The sequence below is a fragment of the Miscanthus floridulus genome, chromosome 14 (genome assembly GCF_019320115.1).
Source record: "Miscanthus floridulus cultivar M001 chromosome 14, ASM1932011v1, whole genome shotgun sequence".
NCBI classification, from domain to species: Eukaryota; Viridiplantae; Streptophyta; class Magnoliopsida; order Poales; family Poaceae; genus Miscanthus; species Miscanthus floridulus.
Window position 1 is genome coordinate 72372583 of NC_089593.1, and position 17974 is coordinate 72390556.

The following is a 17974-nucleotide window of genomic DNA, read 5'->3' on the forward strand; positions in this document are numbered from 1 at the left end:
AAGGCGCGCGCTGGGTTGGGTGAGGGCGCCGCTGCAGGCCATGGATGGAGCGGGCGACACATGCGATGGAGGTGGTGAGAGGCGAGCGAGCCAATGGATGAGTGGAGGATAAGCGCAGTGGGGATTTTTTTAATAGAGAGCGGATGAGTGGAAGGAGCTGCGTCCGACACCCCGGACGTCTGGTAAGTAGCATTATGGATAATATATATTTGTTAGGCCCTGTTTGTTTTCCCTCCGGCGAAAGTTAGCCCTGTCATATCGAATATTTGGACACATGCATGGAGTATTAAATATAGACTAATTATGAAACTAAATGCACAGATTGAGACTAATTTGCGAACGAATTTTTTAAGCCTAATTAGTCCATGATTTGACAATGTGGTGCTACAGTAAACATGTGCTAATGATAGATTAATTAGACTTAATAAATTCGTCTCATGGATTACTGAGAACTTATGTAATTTGTTTTTTTATTACTATCCGAATACTCAACGTGACATCCATTACCTATGTGACACCCCTAAACTTTAGCCCCTGAATTTAAACACCCCCTTACTCTGTTTGAAATTATAGTTCATTTTAGCTCTATACAAGTCAAATCCCTCTACCCTTGACCGAGCTTTTAGAGAAAAAATAGTATATCAAACATCTACAACTTCAAATGGATGCACCATCTAGTCATATTACATGAGAAATTAATTAAACAAAATTGATATTATAGAAGTTGATGCATTTAAACTTGATCAGAATTTGAGAAGTTTGACTTGGGACAATACTAAAATGACATATAATTTAAGATGAACAGAGTATGTAATTTTAGCACGCAAAGGTTGCGGATGCTGAGACTTCCTCTCGAAATTTCGTTGGTACGCATAGCAGAAGTGGCATTATCATGCAAGGGCATGTGAACGTTCAAGCAGTGGAAGAGAAGGTAGTATCATTAGGGCATGTGTCCAAATCAGCATATTGGTTGACATTCTCCAGATGAGTATATATGAGAAAGGCATATGGTCCCTTGATCAGCATCCAAAGTGAACAAATAACTTCTACAAAGTCAATGAAACATTTGGCAATACGTAAAGACAAATCGGTAAAATAGCGCTTGCAATATACGTAGCAGTTGAAATTCTGCATTGCCACACCTACTTTATTGATACCTTAAGAAAATACCAAAAAATGGCTTTCCCCGGTTCACGTTGTTGAATTTTTAATTGATCTATAAAAAAGGTATTCTTGAATGTTTTACCAAACAATAACTAGCGTCATGGGCACAAAAGTTCTTATGACAATTCAGTGCCAAGATGATTCATCAAATATAAATAAAGCATGCTATTATTGGATCATGCATGGTGCTCGGGATACATGATCTGTAGGCCAGAAGCAACATCACACACAGGCACTTGGCAGATAAGAAGAGTGTTATCCAGATCTAGCTTTGTTTCAGGAGCATGATCTTATCTGGCATAGTACTTCAACAAATCTGATCAGTACAAGCTTCCTGAGCGGCGCTGGTTTGGATCTGGCCTGATGGGCTCCCCTGTGAAGGGATCAAACTTGTAAGGTTCACCTGTGAAGGGATCAAACCTTACTTGTTGGCGTTCTGCCGAATATTCAGCGGGTGACCTGGAGCGGAAATCTGAGCCTAAGTCCGTGTTGTACCCTGCAGCAGGCAGGAATCTCCTTTCCCTAGAAAGAACAGCTTCTTCAGCTGATCTTTCAATATTTGAACTATGCTCTTGTATGTATCTTCGATCAAGATGCTTTCCAGTGTTGTGTCTTGATTCAAACGCTAATCTTGGTTCTGGGTTCATTCTGATGTCAATTTCGTCATGTCGCAGACGTGGTTCTGGGTTTCTTACAATGGTGGATCTTTCTTCAGCATATCTTCTAATCCTTGACTGAGACACTGGTGGATCGTCTACGTAATATGTTGAAGGATGATGGCCTGAGGAATTGTATCTACTGCTCCTGCAAGTAAAGTGGAGATTACCATCCGAGCTTGAATACCACAAGCACCATTTACAGTAAGCCAGCCAGAGCAGAGGAGCATAGATTTTAAGGCGTCGCCTAGTCGTCCGAGCGGGATTCCAAACGGGGTGTCGCGGTCGCCGCGCCCTCATCGCGTATGGCGTCGCCTCGCGGTTGAAGGCGTCGCCTAGGCGTCGCTTTCGCTGAGGCGGACGCCGCTGGACGGAAAAACGCGCGGGAAAGAGCAGCACCGCGCGCTCGCACGGGAAAAGAGCGGAGCTATGCGCGCGCGTGGGAAAAGCAGCAGCTGCATGCCTACACCTCCCGCCAACCCAATCCCCATCGCGTCAGTTGAGAGAAGGAGAGGGAGAGGGAAAGGAAGGAGAGAGGAAGAGAGAGGAGGGCGGCGGCGCACCTGGAATCCGGCGCCGGCGCAGCGTAGGCGACTGCCCCTACGCGAGTCCGGCCCGTCCGCGACCCGCCTACGCGAGTGCGACTCCGTCCCGTCCGCGACTCCAGCCCTATCCGCGACCGACTCCCGCTCCGTCCGCCGCAACCCGCGAGCAGCCCCGCGACCGACTCCGGCCCCGTCCCCAACCGCGACTCTGCTCTGCGAGCACGCGATTGGCAGTTACGTCCTCCCCTCCTCTTTCCTCTGCTGCTCTGCGGCTCTCCTCTTGCTCCCCCTTCTTCCTCTGCTCTTCCTCCGCCTCGTTCCCATGCTCTGCTCCTTCCTGTGCTCTACTTTGCTTTCTCTGCTCTGCTCGTTTCTCCTATTTATGTGTTACAGTTTGATAGTTGGAATGGATAGCTCACAGGTGTGCTCTTCTGATGTGGTTGCCTAATTGCTGTGAATAATTAATATATGCTTGACTGTTTCTCTCTGACGTCTGAACTTTGCTGCATAAGAGAGGTTAATTTATTGATCTGTGTCATTGTTATATGTGCCTCTGAGGCTCTGATTGTGAACAGCAGTATGTGTATAGCGTCGCCTCAACGCGTGCCTAATTCGCCTAGGCGTCTGGAAGGGGGTGGAGCGCCACACCTCACCTTACCACCTTAAAAACTATGAGAGGAGTGAGTGCAAACCTACCCGGGTGTCACAAAATCATAATCTTCATCTGGGTATCGCTTGCTATGTATTTCTGGATTTCTTGGCAAATAAGTAGTACCGTGCAATGTATGTGTTAAGCCAAAGGCCTCAGCCTGGTGCTGCAAGTCAAAACAAGATATTGAAGGAAAGAAAAGGAGAAAAGAGCAAAAAGGAAAGGTGGATGATATTGAGTGAGGTAGTACCTTAGCAATCAATGATGCAAAATAATGTCCTTTATTGCGTTTATCTCCACCCGATATCAAAAACTGCATGTGCTTCTTGGTGAGGATTAATGATAACATGGTTCAGGTAAGGGCTCAAAAATCATTTATGTAAAACAACTGAATACCTGATTAAGGACAGCAAGAGCAGATGACTCAGGAAGCTCATTGAGGCTTTTTACACAATGGATGTCAATCTGAAGAAAGGAAGATGGAAAAGAACATCATGCTTCATGGTTCATACATTAAAAGGGAACAAATGGAGACCTCCCTGTACAAATCACTTACATCATATTGAGTACCAATTCCTAGACGTAGAATTCGAAGCAAGACTTCCTTGACAGCTGAAGGTAATGAATTAACAGCTGATTCATAGGGGTCAGAGGCATCAGCCGCCTAATAAGAGAGAAACACACAGAAAACATTGTCACAAACATGAACAAACACACCATCCTTTCTCCTTACTGCAATATGAAATTTATTCCATTCAACTAAGCATGCTTACCAAAAAAACATGTATTCAAATACTAGAAAACTGCTAATTCAGATGGTCAATGCTGGGATATCTGATGCTCAGTTTTGTTATATCATAAATAAGCAAGAACTCAAGCTACAAAAACTGGAAATGGCTGTGCTTCTAGCCTATTTAACCTACCCAACAGGAGAGGCTTCCAGTAAAATAATTGCACTTCTAGCCTTCAAAGCCAGAGTTGAGCAGCAAACTATCATACAGAATCTGATGTCTTCATATTATATTTGTACAGAGAAGACAAATAGATCATAAGACCACCTAGAGGTAGCAGACTGATGCGCAGTTCACTTCTAAAACAACTATAGCATCCACAAAATGAAGGTGACAAATAACAAGTGAACCAAAGCTCTACTGAGTCACTGGCTAGCTAAGATGAACATTTCAAGACTTAGTAGCTCAGGTCATTTCAGATTTAATTATAGGAAGTTCTATCTTTACTCAAAAGTCAAAACTCACTTGTTAGTTTTTAACATTAAAAGGAAGAAAAAGAAAAGACAACATGTTGATTATCATACATACATAATTAGATAATCTTGGAGCTTTCACTTGACGATCAAGTGAATCATGTCCATATCTTCCATGAGAATAATCTTGCCTATCTCCTGATACATTTGATCTTCTAGTTCTCACTTCTTCACGAGATCGCTTCTTGTCATTGTCTGCCACAGGTCGAGCAACTGACACCTATTGAGAAAAAAAACATGAGATTAATTTGTCAAATCCAAAGTAGAAAGATCAAACAAGCAGCAAGAAGCTAGTGATAATCCCAAACAGATAACATTGTTATTCATGCCTGGATCCTGAAAGACGGTCCTCGATTAGGTCCTCTCACCGTTTTACCATCCATTTCTTCTATAGCATTTTCAAGCTCCTGTAATTGATAATATATAGTTTTTTTTATAGCAATCAATCCAATACAGCTGTTTAAAAAATATCCAAGCACATTAAGTGCCCGAAAGCATACTCTTCAGAATTATGATAAACACTTACTGAACGATTGGCGAAGTGAACAAAACCAACTGGGCCTTGTCCTCTTCTTGAGATAGCAACCCGTACTACCTGGTTGCACATCCGTCACAGTTATTCAGCATTGCATGTAATATTGGTTAGTCGAAATTGCAAAAAATGTGACAGACATCTTGGTGCACCAACCTCACCGAACTGTTCAAAAAGCTTTCTCAAGTACTCCTCGTTAACATCTTCTGGCAGGTTCCCAACAAAAGCAGACTTAATCTGAGAGTACACAGAACAGAAATCACGATCAAAAGTTCTAACAGAAGATAACTATATTTATATCGAGGAAAACCCTTTTTCTACATTACCTTGGCCATTTCATCAGGATCCACATGAGATTCTTTATCAGCCCAATTTATCGCAGGATGCAAAATATCGCCAAGCATAAAATCTGTTCTTGAACCGATACGGATTACACGTGCTGCAGCCTGTGATTGATAGTTTCAGGAGGAATGAAATCAAAGGAAGCTGGCTTGAGCAGAAAGCAAAGGACCTAAGAACATCTTCACCAAGATGTTATTAGATATGTCTTTTCCACGCATCTCAGTGGCGAAAACTCAGATCAGTGATGACTGATGAATCAAGATCTTATCTAGATAACATACTTGTATTTTGTATGTGGCAGCTGTGATTGATATCAAATAAGATTTGCAGAGTAACATAATGGCAGATCCAAATTACTGTGGTGTAGTAATGAAGCCAAGAGAAGGGAATCAAGTATCAGCATGGGAGATATAATTTCACAGCCACAGAACACAGCTAGATTTGGGAATAAACTGAAAAACGATCAACTAGGAAATTCCTAAGAGGATCATCAAGCGACGTACGGTCGCCAAAACCCTGGTTGCCCCGTCGTTGGGTAGCTGACATAAGAGGACCTCTCTCTGTCCAGGTTCTTACAGAATATCTCTTATGGGACTTGATGGAAGGTTTCTCGCTGCAGCAGAATGATGCCAATCAGCATTGTTTGGAGGCTTACTAGGAATGGTTCTTACTCTAGCAAAGTCGGCCTGCAATGCCTTTTTCCTTGGTTCCATCCGCTTTGCTCCTTGGAAACGAATTTGGAAATATTGGGCTCCTCTTCGCTGCAAGTTCTTCATTTGGCTTGCATTAAAGAACTGTTCTCGAATGGCGGACCAGCTCACTAAAAGAGGACTCCCCACCCGGCTACTTGCCCCTTCTGTAATCAAGAGGAGGAGACCATACGACACCTATTGGTTTCATGTGTTTTCGCCTGGCAAATCTGGTTCATCATTTTGCAGATTGCACAAAATTGGCTTGGCCTCCATTGCACCCCAACCATCAACTCATAGATTCTGAAGCTGGTGGTACCAGGCACTGGCAGTTAAAGAGGTAACAATGGAAAAAAAAAGGGGGTTCAATTCACTGGCAATATTGGTGGCTTGGGAAATCTGGAAGTACAGGGCGACTGTGTTTTTAATGGCTCTACTCCAAGCATTACAACGGTGTTGCAAGCAGTCACTTATGAGTGCATCCTTTGGTGCTCAGCCGGAGCAAAGGACCTCCTGAAGCTTCTTGGAAGGCCTTTGGGAGGGGCTCAGGCAATAGTGTGGTAGTTCTGGTCATGTTGCTTTTGGCTTTTGGTCTTTACTTTCAGTATGCCCTAGTTTTCTAGAGTGTTGTGGGTGTTTGACTGTGTGAGTGTTGTTTGGTATTTCTTCCTGTTTCAGACCTTTCTTCTTAATGAAATGATATGCAGCTCTCCTGTCTGTTCAAGAAGAAAAAAGAAGGGGGAGGGGGGGGGTAGTGTTATATAGTCTACTTTTACTTGAATTAAAGAAATATATAGGCAAGTCAAAGAATGCCAAATAATTTCTTCTAAATATAATGAAGCGCAGTTCTCCTGCGTTTTTGCGGGGGGGGGGGGGGGGGGGAAAGAATGCCAAATAATAACGGATGCCAACACAAGCAACAGAAGAAGCTGCCAAGTAACAGTGTTGCTTCAATCATCGGTAACCTTCAGGTCTTCATAACTGAACTGTTAAACTTCATTGCAGCCATTAATTTATTGTAAGCTCTTATTTGACTCTTGGTCTGAGAGAGAGAAAGAGGATCTGCAAAGAAACTTTCTACATCACATGGAAGTAGATGACTAATGAGATATATGTTGATTTCCCCATCCGTGTTTCTAAATGTCCTACATATGGATTTTGGGTTTTGCTGTTGCTAAAAACTCAGGCTAGATGGTGATGGAGCTAGTCACTTTTTTGGACGGATAAATGGCTTCATGATCGATGTATTGCTGATATTGCCCCACATTTGTTTGATCTCATTCGTAAGAGACGAGCAAATAAACGCACTGTCCTGGAAGGCCTCACAAACCAGACTTGGATCTTGGATCTGCAAGGTGTACTTTGTCTAATGTGGAATTCCTTGAGCTCTGCGACACTCTGTCTAATGTGGAACTACAGTCTGGTGTGGAAGATTCTCATATTTGGAAACTCAGCTCAAGTGCACAGTATACAGGGGTTTATTCCAGGGATCAGTGAGACTATTCTCTTGGGAGGGGATCTGGAAGACTTGGGCACCGGCCAAATGTCGCGTCTTCATGTGGTTTGTCGCACACAATAGATGCTGGACAGCAGATAGGCTAGCAAGGCGGGGTCTTGACCATCCCTCTCGTTGCCTTCTTTGTAACCAAGATGCTGAGACTATAAATCACCTTCTGGTTTTTGCACAAGATTTTTGGTTTGGCCAGCTGCAGAAGGTTGGCATGCGAAGCATCTCGCCCCAGACAGGTGAAACATCCTTTGGGGCCTGATGGGACAGAGCTAGCAGGGCTGGTGGTGGACTGGCAAGAGAAGGCTTGAACTCTATTGTCATTTTAGGAGCTTGGACACTCTGGAATCATAGAAATCACTGTGCATTCGATGGAGAGTCACCAAATCTAAATAGAGTTTTAACTCTTGCTTCCGATGAGTTGAGGTTCTGGGGGACTGCAGGTGCCAGGGGTATATCTTACCTGACTGGCCTGCTGCCTGAATGATTGTTTTTGTAGGTCAGGGGTCATTGTAAACTGTTCTCAAGGCGATTAGTTTTCTCTTAGAGTCCAAGGCGTGAGTGTGTGGTGTTGTATGGGGTTTCTTTCCCCCTTTTTATTCTTCTTAATATAATGATACGCAGTTCTCCTGTGTGTTCGAGAAAAAAAAACTCAGGCTAAACTTTGGAACTACATTACCTCTGCAGCATTATGTGTTTTCAACACAGCTTCTCACAGGTCTCTAGAGAACAAAGGTCATCCAGATAAACAAATGATAATAAAGGCCGATGATTTCATGTAGTTAATTACTAGTGAGCATGGAATACAGTTTGTGATGCAGATCAGAAAAGGCAAGCATGCAAGTATTCCTTTGGCTTGGCTAACCAATCATCATCCTTCCAGACAGTGTTTCATCAGATATAGCGCAGACACGCGGCATCACGGGATCCAGGCAGGTGGCGCGATCTGCGGGAGCGGGGAAGACGAACAACGGCGCAGATCTCGCGGGGCTTGAGGAAGAGGGTGGTGCGGTTGAAGACTTCTTTGGCCAGCTGTGGTTCATCCCCTCCGACTCCCCCTCCCCTGGCGGCCAGGTTAGGGTTCGACACCATGGTTTGCACCGTGATGGGGGAGACCTAGTCTGGATCCGCAAGGATCTCTGGGAGTCCAGAAATTTCTAAGTCAGTGATTGTTTCCCGGTTGGAGCTAGAGTTTGCTGGTTTGGTTCTCCGAAGAAATTCAGTTTTGCATCTGATTTTTGGGGGAAAGGAGTCAAGGATTCGTTCGTGTCGAAGTTGAAAGGGGTGATGGCCAATCGTGGTAGGGGTGGGAGAGCTCCACAGAGGCCGAGAAGTCCTGAGGAAGATTGGGGCTGGGGTGAGGGAGGCTGGTACCAGAACCCGCCTCCGTTCTACCAGCCGCCGATGAGTCCGCCTCCGATGGGGCCGTTTCCTCCACCGCAATCAGGTCCGTTCGGATTCTTCCCAAATCAACTTCACAATCAGCAGTACTACAACCAGGGGCAATATTCTGGGCAGAATCAGTTCAATGCTTTTGGGCAGAGAGGTCAGGGTCCTCGTCCTGGTGGTAGAGGGGCTCCAGGTAATCGAGGGAGGTTTCAGCAGGGCCAGCAACAAGGCCGTCAGCAACCTCAACAATCACAGCCACAACAACAACCAAAAGCTTTGGACAATCAGGCAAATACACAGGAACAAAATCCTACTACTCATCAAGAGGTAGATCAGAATACTGCTCAGGTGATAGAGGGTGATAAGTCTGGAAGTAACAGGGCGTCTCAAGTGGTTTGTTACAACTGTGGGGAACCAGGACACTTTGTTTCCACTTGTTCCAAACCCAAAGTATGTTTTGTGTGTTTTCATCAGGATCACATAGCTGAGAAGTGACCCAGGTGGAGTGAGCCTGAACAAGTGGTGCAGTTTATGGGTAGTGCTTGTAAGGGCCTGGGATTCTTCCATGTGAATGTATCTCGAGATGAAGATAGGTTTAATTTGTGGACTGGATATGATAACTGCGGAGTTTTCACAATAGAAGAAGGTGAGATGGACCAGGAGACTATTCTGAAGTATCTTAGGGAGTTATTTGATGCAGATTGGCCCTGGCAATTAAGGAGCATGGATGAGTTCAGTTATCTGGTGAGATTTCCTCCGGGGCAGAGAGTGGACAGGATAGTGATCAACAAGATTTCATACTTCTACTTAGAGAAAGGTACAGTGATGGCTTCTTTAAAGGTGTGGAATGGAAATATTGAGCCAGTGAGTAGCTTGACTGAGGTTTGGGTGCAAGTCAGGGGCATTCCTCCTAAATGGTGCGATTGGGTCACTTTCAGGCAAGTTGCTTCTACAATTGGGAAATTGGTGGAGGTGGACTGGCAATCTCTTTTTGCTAGTTTCTTTGCAATGGAGAGAGTTAAAGTGAAATGCAGAGACCCAGTTAAAATTCCCCAAAAGAGCATGGAAATGAAGGATGAGCTTTTTGTGAAAAGCTTCAAAACAGAAGGCTTTGAGCAGATATCTGAGAAGACTGGGAAGGATGGAGATGATGGTGGTGATGATGGTGATGGTGATACAGATTTGGATGAGGATGACCTGCTATCTGATGAAGAGAAAGAGAAGGAGGGTGACCCTACCAGTCCTAAAAATGACAAACCCTCTGATTTTGCAAATCAAGGGAAGAAAGTAGGCGAACCTCTGGATAAGCAATCTAAGCAGTCTATGCCGAGTGGGAGTAAGACAGTAAGAAACCTTAGTCAGCTCTTTGCGGTGGAGATGCTAGATAATGATGTCAACAGAGAAGCAATGGAATCTTCATGCATCAGTCTCCTAAAAGCTATGGAAATAGAGGACAGGGAGGAAGTGTGGGTAGAGGATGTTGGTGAGACTTTTGAACCAGAAGAAGAAAGCCTGAATCTGCCATCTGAGTGGCTGTATGGATACTCTGATAGTAGTGGTCAGCTAGATCAGCCTTTACTGAATCAAGAGAGTACTGAGAGTAATGCCAACAGTTCTGATATTCAACAAATTGATACTGTACCTGGGGTTGAGGTCCAAGGAAAAGTTGGTAAAGTAGCTAGTTCTAAACCAAGGAAGAGGGGTTGGGGTCCTGTGCTACCAGAAAGGAAAAGCAAACGAGCTCCACTGAGCAGGGTGAATATGCTGGAAAAAGCACAAGTACTCTCAAAAGAAAGAACAACCTGGAAATTGAGAAAGGTAAAAAAGTTTCAAAACAAATTTCTACTTCTTTGTTAGAAATAGCTTCTAGTATTGATCTTGACGTTCCAGCAGAGGAACTGTCTAAGCAAAAAGTAGTCAATCAAGTTCTAGAATTAGAGATAGAAAGAAATAATAGTTTTAGTGTTGAATGTAGTGCTGTAGACTGCCCTGCTAAGGTAGACATAAAGGAAAAGCTGACTTCTGTTGGAAGTCAACAGAAAGTTGATTCTGATCATATAGGATGTAGTTTCTCTGCAGTAAATGGAAACTCTCTTGATGTTAGTGGAACTGCTGGTTCCAACTATCAGAGATCTTCTGGAAAAGATAATAGGGGCTCAGATCCCACAACTCCTGATGGGAGGATTAGTGAGGCTGAGGACTTGAACATTTTAGAGGCTGAGATTGAGAAAGCCTGGAATAAAGTAGTTAATAGGAAGAAGAGCAAGAAAAGGAAATGATAGGTCTCTTTTGGAATATAAGAGGTTTGGGCAAAATAGGAAGATTACCTGCTTTAATTAATAGGATTAGAAGTACTAGAGCTGATTTTGTAGGTGTCATGGAAACTAAGAAGGAGTCTTTCACTCCTGGTTATCTTAGATCTCTTACTGGTAATGTGCCTTTTGATTGGTTCTATCTTCCTGCCAAAAAGTCTGCTGGTGGCATTCTGGTTGGTAGCAACAGTGATAAATTTTCTGTTACTTTAATTTCTACTTTAGAGTTTTCTGTTAGCATTATGTTGCAGGATACAAAGATGGGTTTTAGCTGGAAATTAGTAGTAGTTTATGGTTCCCCTTATGAGGAGGGGAAGGAATCTTTTATAAAAGAATTACATTCTATTATGGAGTCCTGGCAAGGACCGGTCATTTTAGGTGGTGACTTTAATATGCTTCGTTTCGTTTCTGACAAAAACAATGCTAGGATTAATTATAGATGGGCTGATGCTTTTAACGAATGGGTGCATAAGTGGGCTCTGTTGGAACTCAATGCATCCAATAGAAAATTCACTTGGACCAATAACCAAGACAATTTGGTAATGGCCAAAATAGATAGAATTTTTGTGTCTACTGAGTGGGATAGTGGCTTTCCTTTAGCAACTGTTAAGTGTCTAGATAGAACAGTGATCATAATCCTCTGGTCTTGGAAACTACGTTTTAGATTTGAAAAGTGGTGGTTCTACCAAGAGGTTTTTTCTGACATTGTCGAGAAAGCTTGGAATACTCCATGTAATTTGGCTAATAGTTTAGATAAATGGCAATTCAAAATTAGGACTCTTCGAAGGTTTGTTAGGGGTTGGGCTATGAATGAAGTGTCTAGGCTGAACAAATATAAAAATGAGCTTGCTTTGGAATATAATGATTTGGAAGTCGAGTTGGATTTGATTAAGGAAGCTGTTTGGAGTTGCTATGCTGATGGTGCTCCTGGTCCTTAGGGGCTCTCATTTATGTTTTATCACAAATTCTGGGATTTGATTAAGGCTGATTTGGTTGGTATGTTTAATGATTTTCATAGAGGGGATAGCTAGATCCATGAAGAATTTTAGACCTATCAGTCTTATTAACTGTAGTTTTAAGGTGTTCTCCAAAGTGTTAACTCTTAGATTAGGAAAGATTATGAATAGATTGATTTCTCCTCAACAGAGTGCCTTTATTCAGGGTAGGTATATTTTAGAGAGTGTTGTGATTGCTCACGAATTAGTGTGCGGTCTTAGCAAATCAGGTGAACCTGGGATAATCCTGAAGTTAGACTATGAGAAGGCTTATGATAGAGTTAATTGGGACTTTTTGTTTGAAATCCTTAGAACTAGAGGTTTCAGTAATACTTGGATTGACTGGATTAGACATCTAGACATAGGTGGCTCTGTGGGAGTCAATCTTAATGGTGAGGAAAGTAGTTTTTTCAAACCTGGGAAGGGGTTAAGGCAGGGCGATCCTATCTCTCCCTTGCTTTTTAACTTAGTAGGTGATGTTCTCACAAAAATGCTCCAGAAGGGGGCTGATTGCTGAAAACTTTAGAGTAGGTGGTATTGTGTCGTTGCAGTATGCAGACGACCCCATTCTTTTTTCCAGAGTTGAGGAGGAATATACTATGAACCTGAAAGGTATTCTCATTTGGTTTGAACAGTTGTCTGGCATGAGGATCAATTTTCATAAAAGTGAATTAATCCCGATGAATGTTGAACCTGAAGTAGTTCATAGTCTTGCTCATCTGTTCTCCTGTCCGGTTGGTAGCTTACCTATCAAATATTTAGGGGTTCCTCTGCATTTTGGGAAGCTCAGTAGGGAGGACATTCAGCCTCTAGTAGATAAAATGTTGAAAAAGCTGGCCGGCTGGAGAGGTAGACTGTTGTCCTATGCAGGAAAACTAGTTCTGATTAAGTCTTGTTTAGCTAGTATTCCTGTATACTTACTCTCGTTTGTTAAATTTCCTAAATGGGCCATTAGAATTCTAGACTCACATCTGGGTAACTGCTTATGGGATGATAGCCCTACTGCCCGCAAAATTCATTTGGCCAACTGGGAAAATGTGAGTATGATGAAAGAGTATGGAGGTCTAGGTGTTCCTAACTTGAGAGATTTAAATTTGTGTCTCTTAGCCTCTTGGATCAAAAGGTATAATTTAGATGGTGATAAGATGTGGAGGCAATTTTTAGATTTCAAGTACAAAACCGCTAGACCAAACATCTTTTATAGCTCCTCCACTGGTGCTTCTGAATTCTTTAAAGGTATGATGAGAGCTGCTTCTGCAGCAAAAATGGGTTATAGATGGCGTATAGGAAATGGTAATAAGTGCAAATTTTGGGAAGATAATTGGTTAGGTACTTCTAGTCTAGCTATTCAATACTGGGAGATCTATGTGTTAATTAATGAGAAGGATGCTACTGTTGCATCCCTTTGGGATGGCAGTGATCTGAAATGTACTTTTAGAAGATGTGTTTATGGTAGATTATACAATCTTTGGTTAGAAGTAGTCCAGTTAGCTTCTACTATCATTTTTACTGATGAGGAAGATTCTCTAATTTGGCAGTTTAATTCTCAGGGTGTTTACTCTTCACAGTCCTTATACAAAGTCATTAATTTTAGGGGAATTTCTCCTGTATATGTTCCTGCTGTTTGGGCACTGAAGGTCCCACCTAGAGTCCATTTTTTCCTATGGTTATTGTCGAAGAATAAAGTTCTGACTAGGGATAATTTGAGTATTAGGAAGAAGATCAAGGATCCTACTTGTTTGTTTTGTTCAGAGGCTGAAACTGTCAATCATTTATATTTTGACTGCGTAGTAGCAAAGCAACTTTGGTCCATTCTTTCTGAAATCTTAAATAAGCAAGTTGGTACAGACTTTGTGTCTATAGGAACTACGTGGATTAGCAATAGGAAATTTGTAGTGGAGAATATTTTTTGTGCTGCTGCCCTGTGGGGGCTGTGGAAACTAAGAAATAGCCTGTGTTTTCAGGGAATACTCTGGGTCGATGTGCGAGTGCTGGTACTGAAGGTAACAGCTATGCTGCACAATTGGAGTTCTCTATGTCCGAAGGAGGTCCCAGAATTTCTGGATCGCCTGGACAAGCTGAAAAGCTTCGCTACAAGACCTCACCGACTACCTGGTTGAGTCAGGTTAATGACCAATGGGAACATGTCTTATATCAAGCTGGGGCTGATTGGAAGAACAATGCTTTACCTGATGAAGTTAAAGCCCTGCTGGCAAATGGGGATGACCTGGAGAAGATGGTGCATGAAAGGAACTGGATTAACTTTTCGAGCCTTGCGGAAGCCTGGGGAATGTAGTGTCTGATGCCAGTAGTTACACTTGCTGTTCTTGTGCTTTCTGTTTTGCCTGTTGAGGCTTTATGTGCTCAGGTGGAATTCTGAACTCTGAGATTTTGTAAGGCGCTAAACGGTTTGGCCTTTGCAATATAAAGGCCGGGGGCCACCCTTGAACTCTAAAAAAATAGCGCCACCCAGTGAACTAGGAAGATTGGGAATTCATTTCAGATAAACACTGGCAGTGGTCATTGTCTCTGCCTCCTATACTTTGTAATGAATTTCAACCATGGATATAAATGTAAATGTAAAGAGCATATCAAAGATACAAGATATGACTTAGATGAAAATTCTGGCATGTCTTTTTCTATATGGCCAGTACCAAATTTTTCTCTACAACTGTGTTGAACAAATGATTCTTCAATGTCGGTGGCTTCTTCAAAAGTACCCACAATGCAACAGGAAATTTTCATGTGAAAACAGTAACATTAAAATCCATTCTTTGCAACATTAGTCAGTCATTTATGACATGATAGATGGAGAAATTATGTTGCCATATAAATCCAAAATCAATGTCAAGTATACAAGTCAGAGATGTGAATTCCTTCGCTTGTCAGAAGATCATAAGGTATTTTGCCATAGAATCCAAAATCAACGTCAAGTATACAAGTCAAAGATGTGAATTCCTTAGCTTGTCAGCAGATCGTAAGGTACTTTGATAATTTGGTGCCAATTCATCATTTGGCTCCATATTTTGATTAGGACATAGGGGCACTAAGGATATATAATCACTTGATCATGCATGAGACAAATGGCACATGTGCTCTTTTGCTACTAGAAAGGACGATAGACTAAGGTAATTTGCACATATCTTGATATTTGCATAAGATTCTTTTATCCAAATAAACTGAAAAGAAACAAGAGGCAATAATATTTGACCAATACCTGCAAGATAAATCAGTTGACAGAGCTATGATCAACTATACAAAAAACTACCTTTCCAAAAGGAAAATTTAAACTAATAGGATAAAATGAACAAAATATGAGAAAGAAATCTGAACATCGTAAAACAATATTTAAATTAATGGCAAATGCAGAATGTACTAAGAAAAGAAAACTTTTCCACCAGTGAGGCAAAGACTTACTGCATGAGAAGAAAATCTCACGAATGCAAAGCCTCGATTAATATTCCTCTTGTTTGACGAACCATGATTTGAAGCCATTGCAAGGTCAACCGAAACAACATCTTTGAATGTCTGGCAAAATATGTTTGTCCAAGTGAAATTATTTTGAGAAGTATATATATAAATGAAATCTATGATTGATAGGTATATCAAGGTTCTACCTTGCGAATCAATTCTTCAAATTCTTCTAAAGTCCACTCTGGCAAAACAATAAGGGAAAGCAGTCATTAGCACTTAGATGACAATTTTGATTTTCTGTGTATTTTCACAACAAAATTCTGCAGATCAACATGTTGACAAGCGCTCTGCACTGCTACATTGGGTTGTCTAAGACGATGGACAGGTATTACAGATTTTTCTTGCCATTGACATGACATTGATACTAACAAATGATTCCTCAAATATATTGGCGTGTATTTTTCTTTCAGGGAAATTTACTGCATCATGATTCTTGATTTTCACCATGAGTGGAGTTTACCTTTGCAAAGATTTCCAAAGAAAACCGTATCTTGATCCATTGACAGATCAACATCAAGCCTCTTTCCTTGAAGCTGGTAAAGAACCAACAGCAAATATGTTATGAATGTCAAGTTTCATACATGAGACACAGTGCTATTCTTTACATCTGTTATAATGAAAAGGCACACTACCATCTCAGATCTCACTCTGGAGTCTGGACCCAAGGTCTATAGAAAAGGAAATAAAATAAAACAAACTTGTGATTAATAGAAATGTGAAGAAACCAAAAAGCAGTTGCTGCAGGCAACATTATGAAACTGCTACGTATAACAAAATATTAACGACGGGAAAGCAAAAGTTGCTACATATAGATGTGAACTAGACACAGGGGAAAAAATGATTGAACGTAATGGCAGACTGGTACATATTAGCACAAGTTAAGCATTGTTAGAACACATGTGACTAAACACAATAGATTTGTAAGCATTATTAGAACAAGTTAAGCATTCTTACCTCAATACCATTCTTTTGCCTTTTGGCCGTATAAGCATAGTCCCTCTTTGAAAACCTAACAAAACCATATCCCTGAAAAGATTTCAGGACAGAAAAATGACGTTAGTGTTTCATGACAAAGTGTAAAAAAAACGATGTCTAAAAGACTGAAATCATATACTGCAATGTCTAAATTTTACACTTGTACCAGACCTTTGAATGGCCATTCTGATCTTTCATTATACGCACGTCAATAATCTCTCCGCATGAAGAAAATATCTGTTAATGCATATACAAGTCAGTGCCACAACAAAGAAAATGCAAGAAAACTTCCTTTACACATGAACCATTGATTCCAACTTAACTACTTCAGACAGAAGAGAACAAACAAGTTGGACAGCAGCATTCTAAATATGAGTTAAGTTCAACATTGAAATATGAAATAAATTAAATATTCTAATCTTCACAACATGGCATACTTGGCTTATTACTAGATATTACTATTCCACTAAAAAAAGTACAGAATAAACCAAAGGGTCAAATGGGCAACTGTAGTTTTTCAGATTCAGCGATTCTCATCTAGATTACAGAAAAAATGTAAACCCCTCCTCCCCTTTAGGCAGGTATCAGGCAATGATATCTAACCACAGAATCTACAATGGCACCAGCTCTCCTGGCAGGTACACATCTAACTCTGATTTGCAATTTAGACGCTACTTTTACAAACCAGCCCAAATGCAACAAATACAGGTCTGATTCAACCTCTGTATGTCTAAAATTTTCAACACCATCAAACTGCTAATAGTGCACAGAAGCAGCCTTCTATCTCATGTGGGTAAACTACAACCAGAAGAAACAGAAGCAGCAAACCAACCTCCCGGAGCGTGCTTTCCGTGGCCGACCGCGGCAGCCCGCCGACGAATACCTCGGCGCCCTTCGCCGTCGGGCGATCTGCGCATAACCACACAGCACACAAAAACCGCGGTCATTGGCATAGAAATCTCCCCCTCAATACATCAAAAACAAAATGACACTCACCTCGCTCATCGTAGCCGCCCCGCGGCGGCGCCATCTTTACCCTTGAAAAAAACAGAGGAGGGGAAAGGGGCGGGGCTATCTCGCCAAAATCGGCACCAAATCAGACGCCGCTGCGACCGGACGGATCGGCGGCGCCTCCCGGGTTTCGAATCCGGCCGAGCCCCCCGCGAATCGGATCGAATGGAGAACGAATCTTCACGGATTCGGTGGTGAGCCGGGGACTGGAGAGAGCCTACGAGACTTACCCGTTTTATCGCCTCCTTTTTTTTATTTCTTTTCGGAAAATTCGGAGTTAAGTGGGTTTTGACTTTTGAGCGAATGTACTTTTATGAGGCACTGGGCCCGGGCTGTCAGATAACGTTGATAGGCCGGCCCAGTTGATGCAAAACGAGATGGGCGATTTGATCGTGGGTCAGTGGTGTAATTTTCTCTTGGAATTCCTTTTCTCTTTCACCTCTCAAATCAAAGGAGAAACTACTGATACT

The 17974-nt window shown here is 42.0% G+C and overlaps 1 protein-coding gene across 3 annotated transcripts; it reads right to left on the reverse strand.

Annotated features, from left to right (window-relative positions):
- Positions 1 to 1190: 1190 nt before the first annotated feature.
- On the reverse strand, positions 1191 to 17764 carry LOC136504960 (uncharacterized). Of its 3 annotated transcripts, none has more exons than XM_066500015.1 (17): positions 17490 to 17764; positions 17326 to 17402; positions 16665 to 16730; positions 16473 to 16544; positions 15979 to 16051; positions 15662 to 15699; positions 15462 to 15572; positions 5137 to 5256; positions 4967 to 5047; positions 4805 to 4873; positions 4608 to 4685; positions 4334 to 4498; positions 3571 to 3678; positions 3411 to 3479; positions 3265 to 3327; positions 3062 to 3180; positions 1191 to 1962 (listed from the first exon to the last, which is right to left on the reverse strand). In XM_066500015.1, exons 1-17 carry the CDS (start codon positions 17521 to 17523, stop codon positions 1485 to 1487), a joined length of 1821 nt encoding a protein of 606 aa, XP_066356112.1. In that variant the 5' UTR covers positions 17524 to 17764; the 3' UTR covers positions 1191 to 1484. The 3 variants fall into 3 exon arrangements, with proteins under 3 accessions (XP_066356112.1, XP_066356110.1, XP_066356111.1); XM_066500013.1 differs by having other exon boundaries at positions 1191 to 1968; XM_066500014.1 differs by having other exon boundaries at positions 1191 to 1968; positions 4805 to 4869; positions 4963 to 5047.
- Between the last annotated feature and the right edge of the window lie 210 nt (positions 17765 to 17974).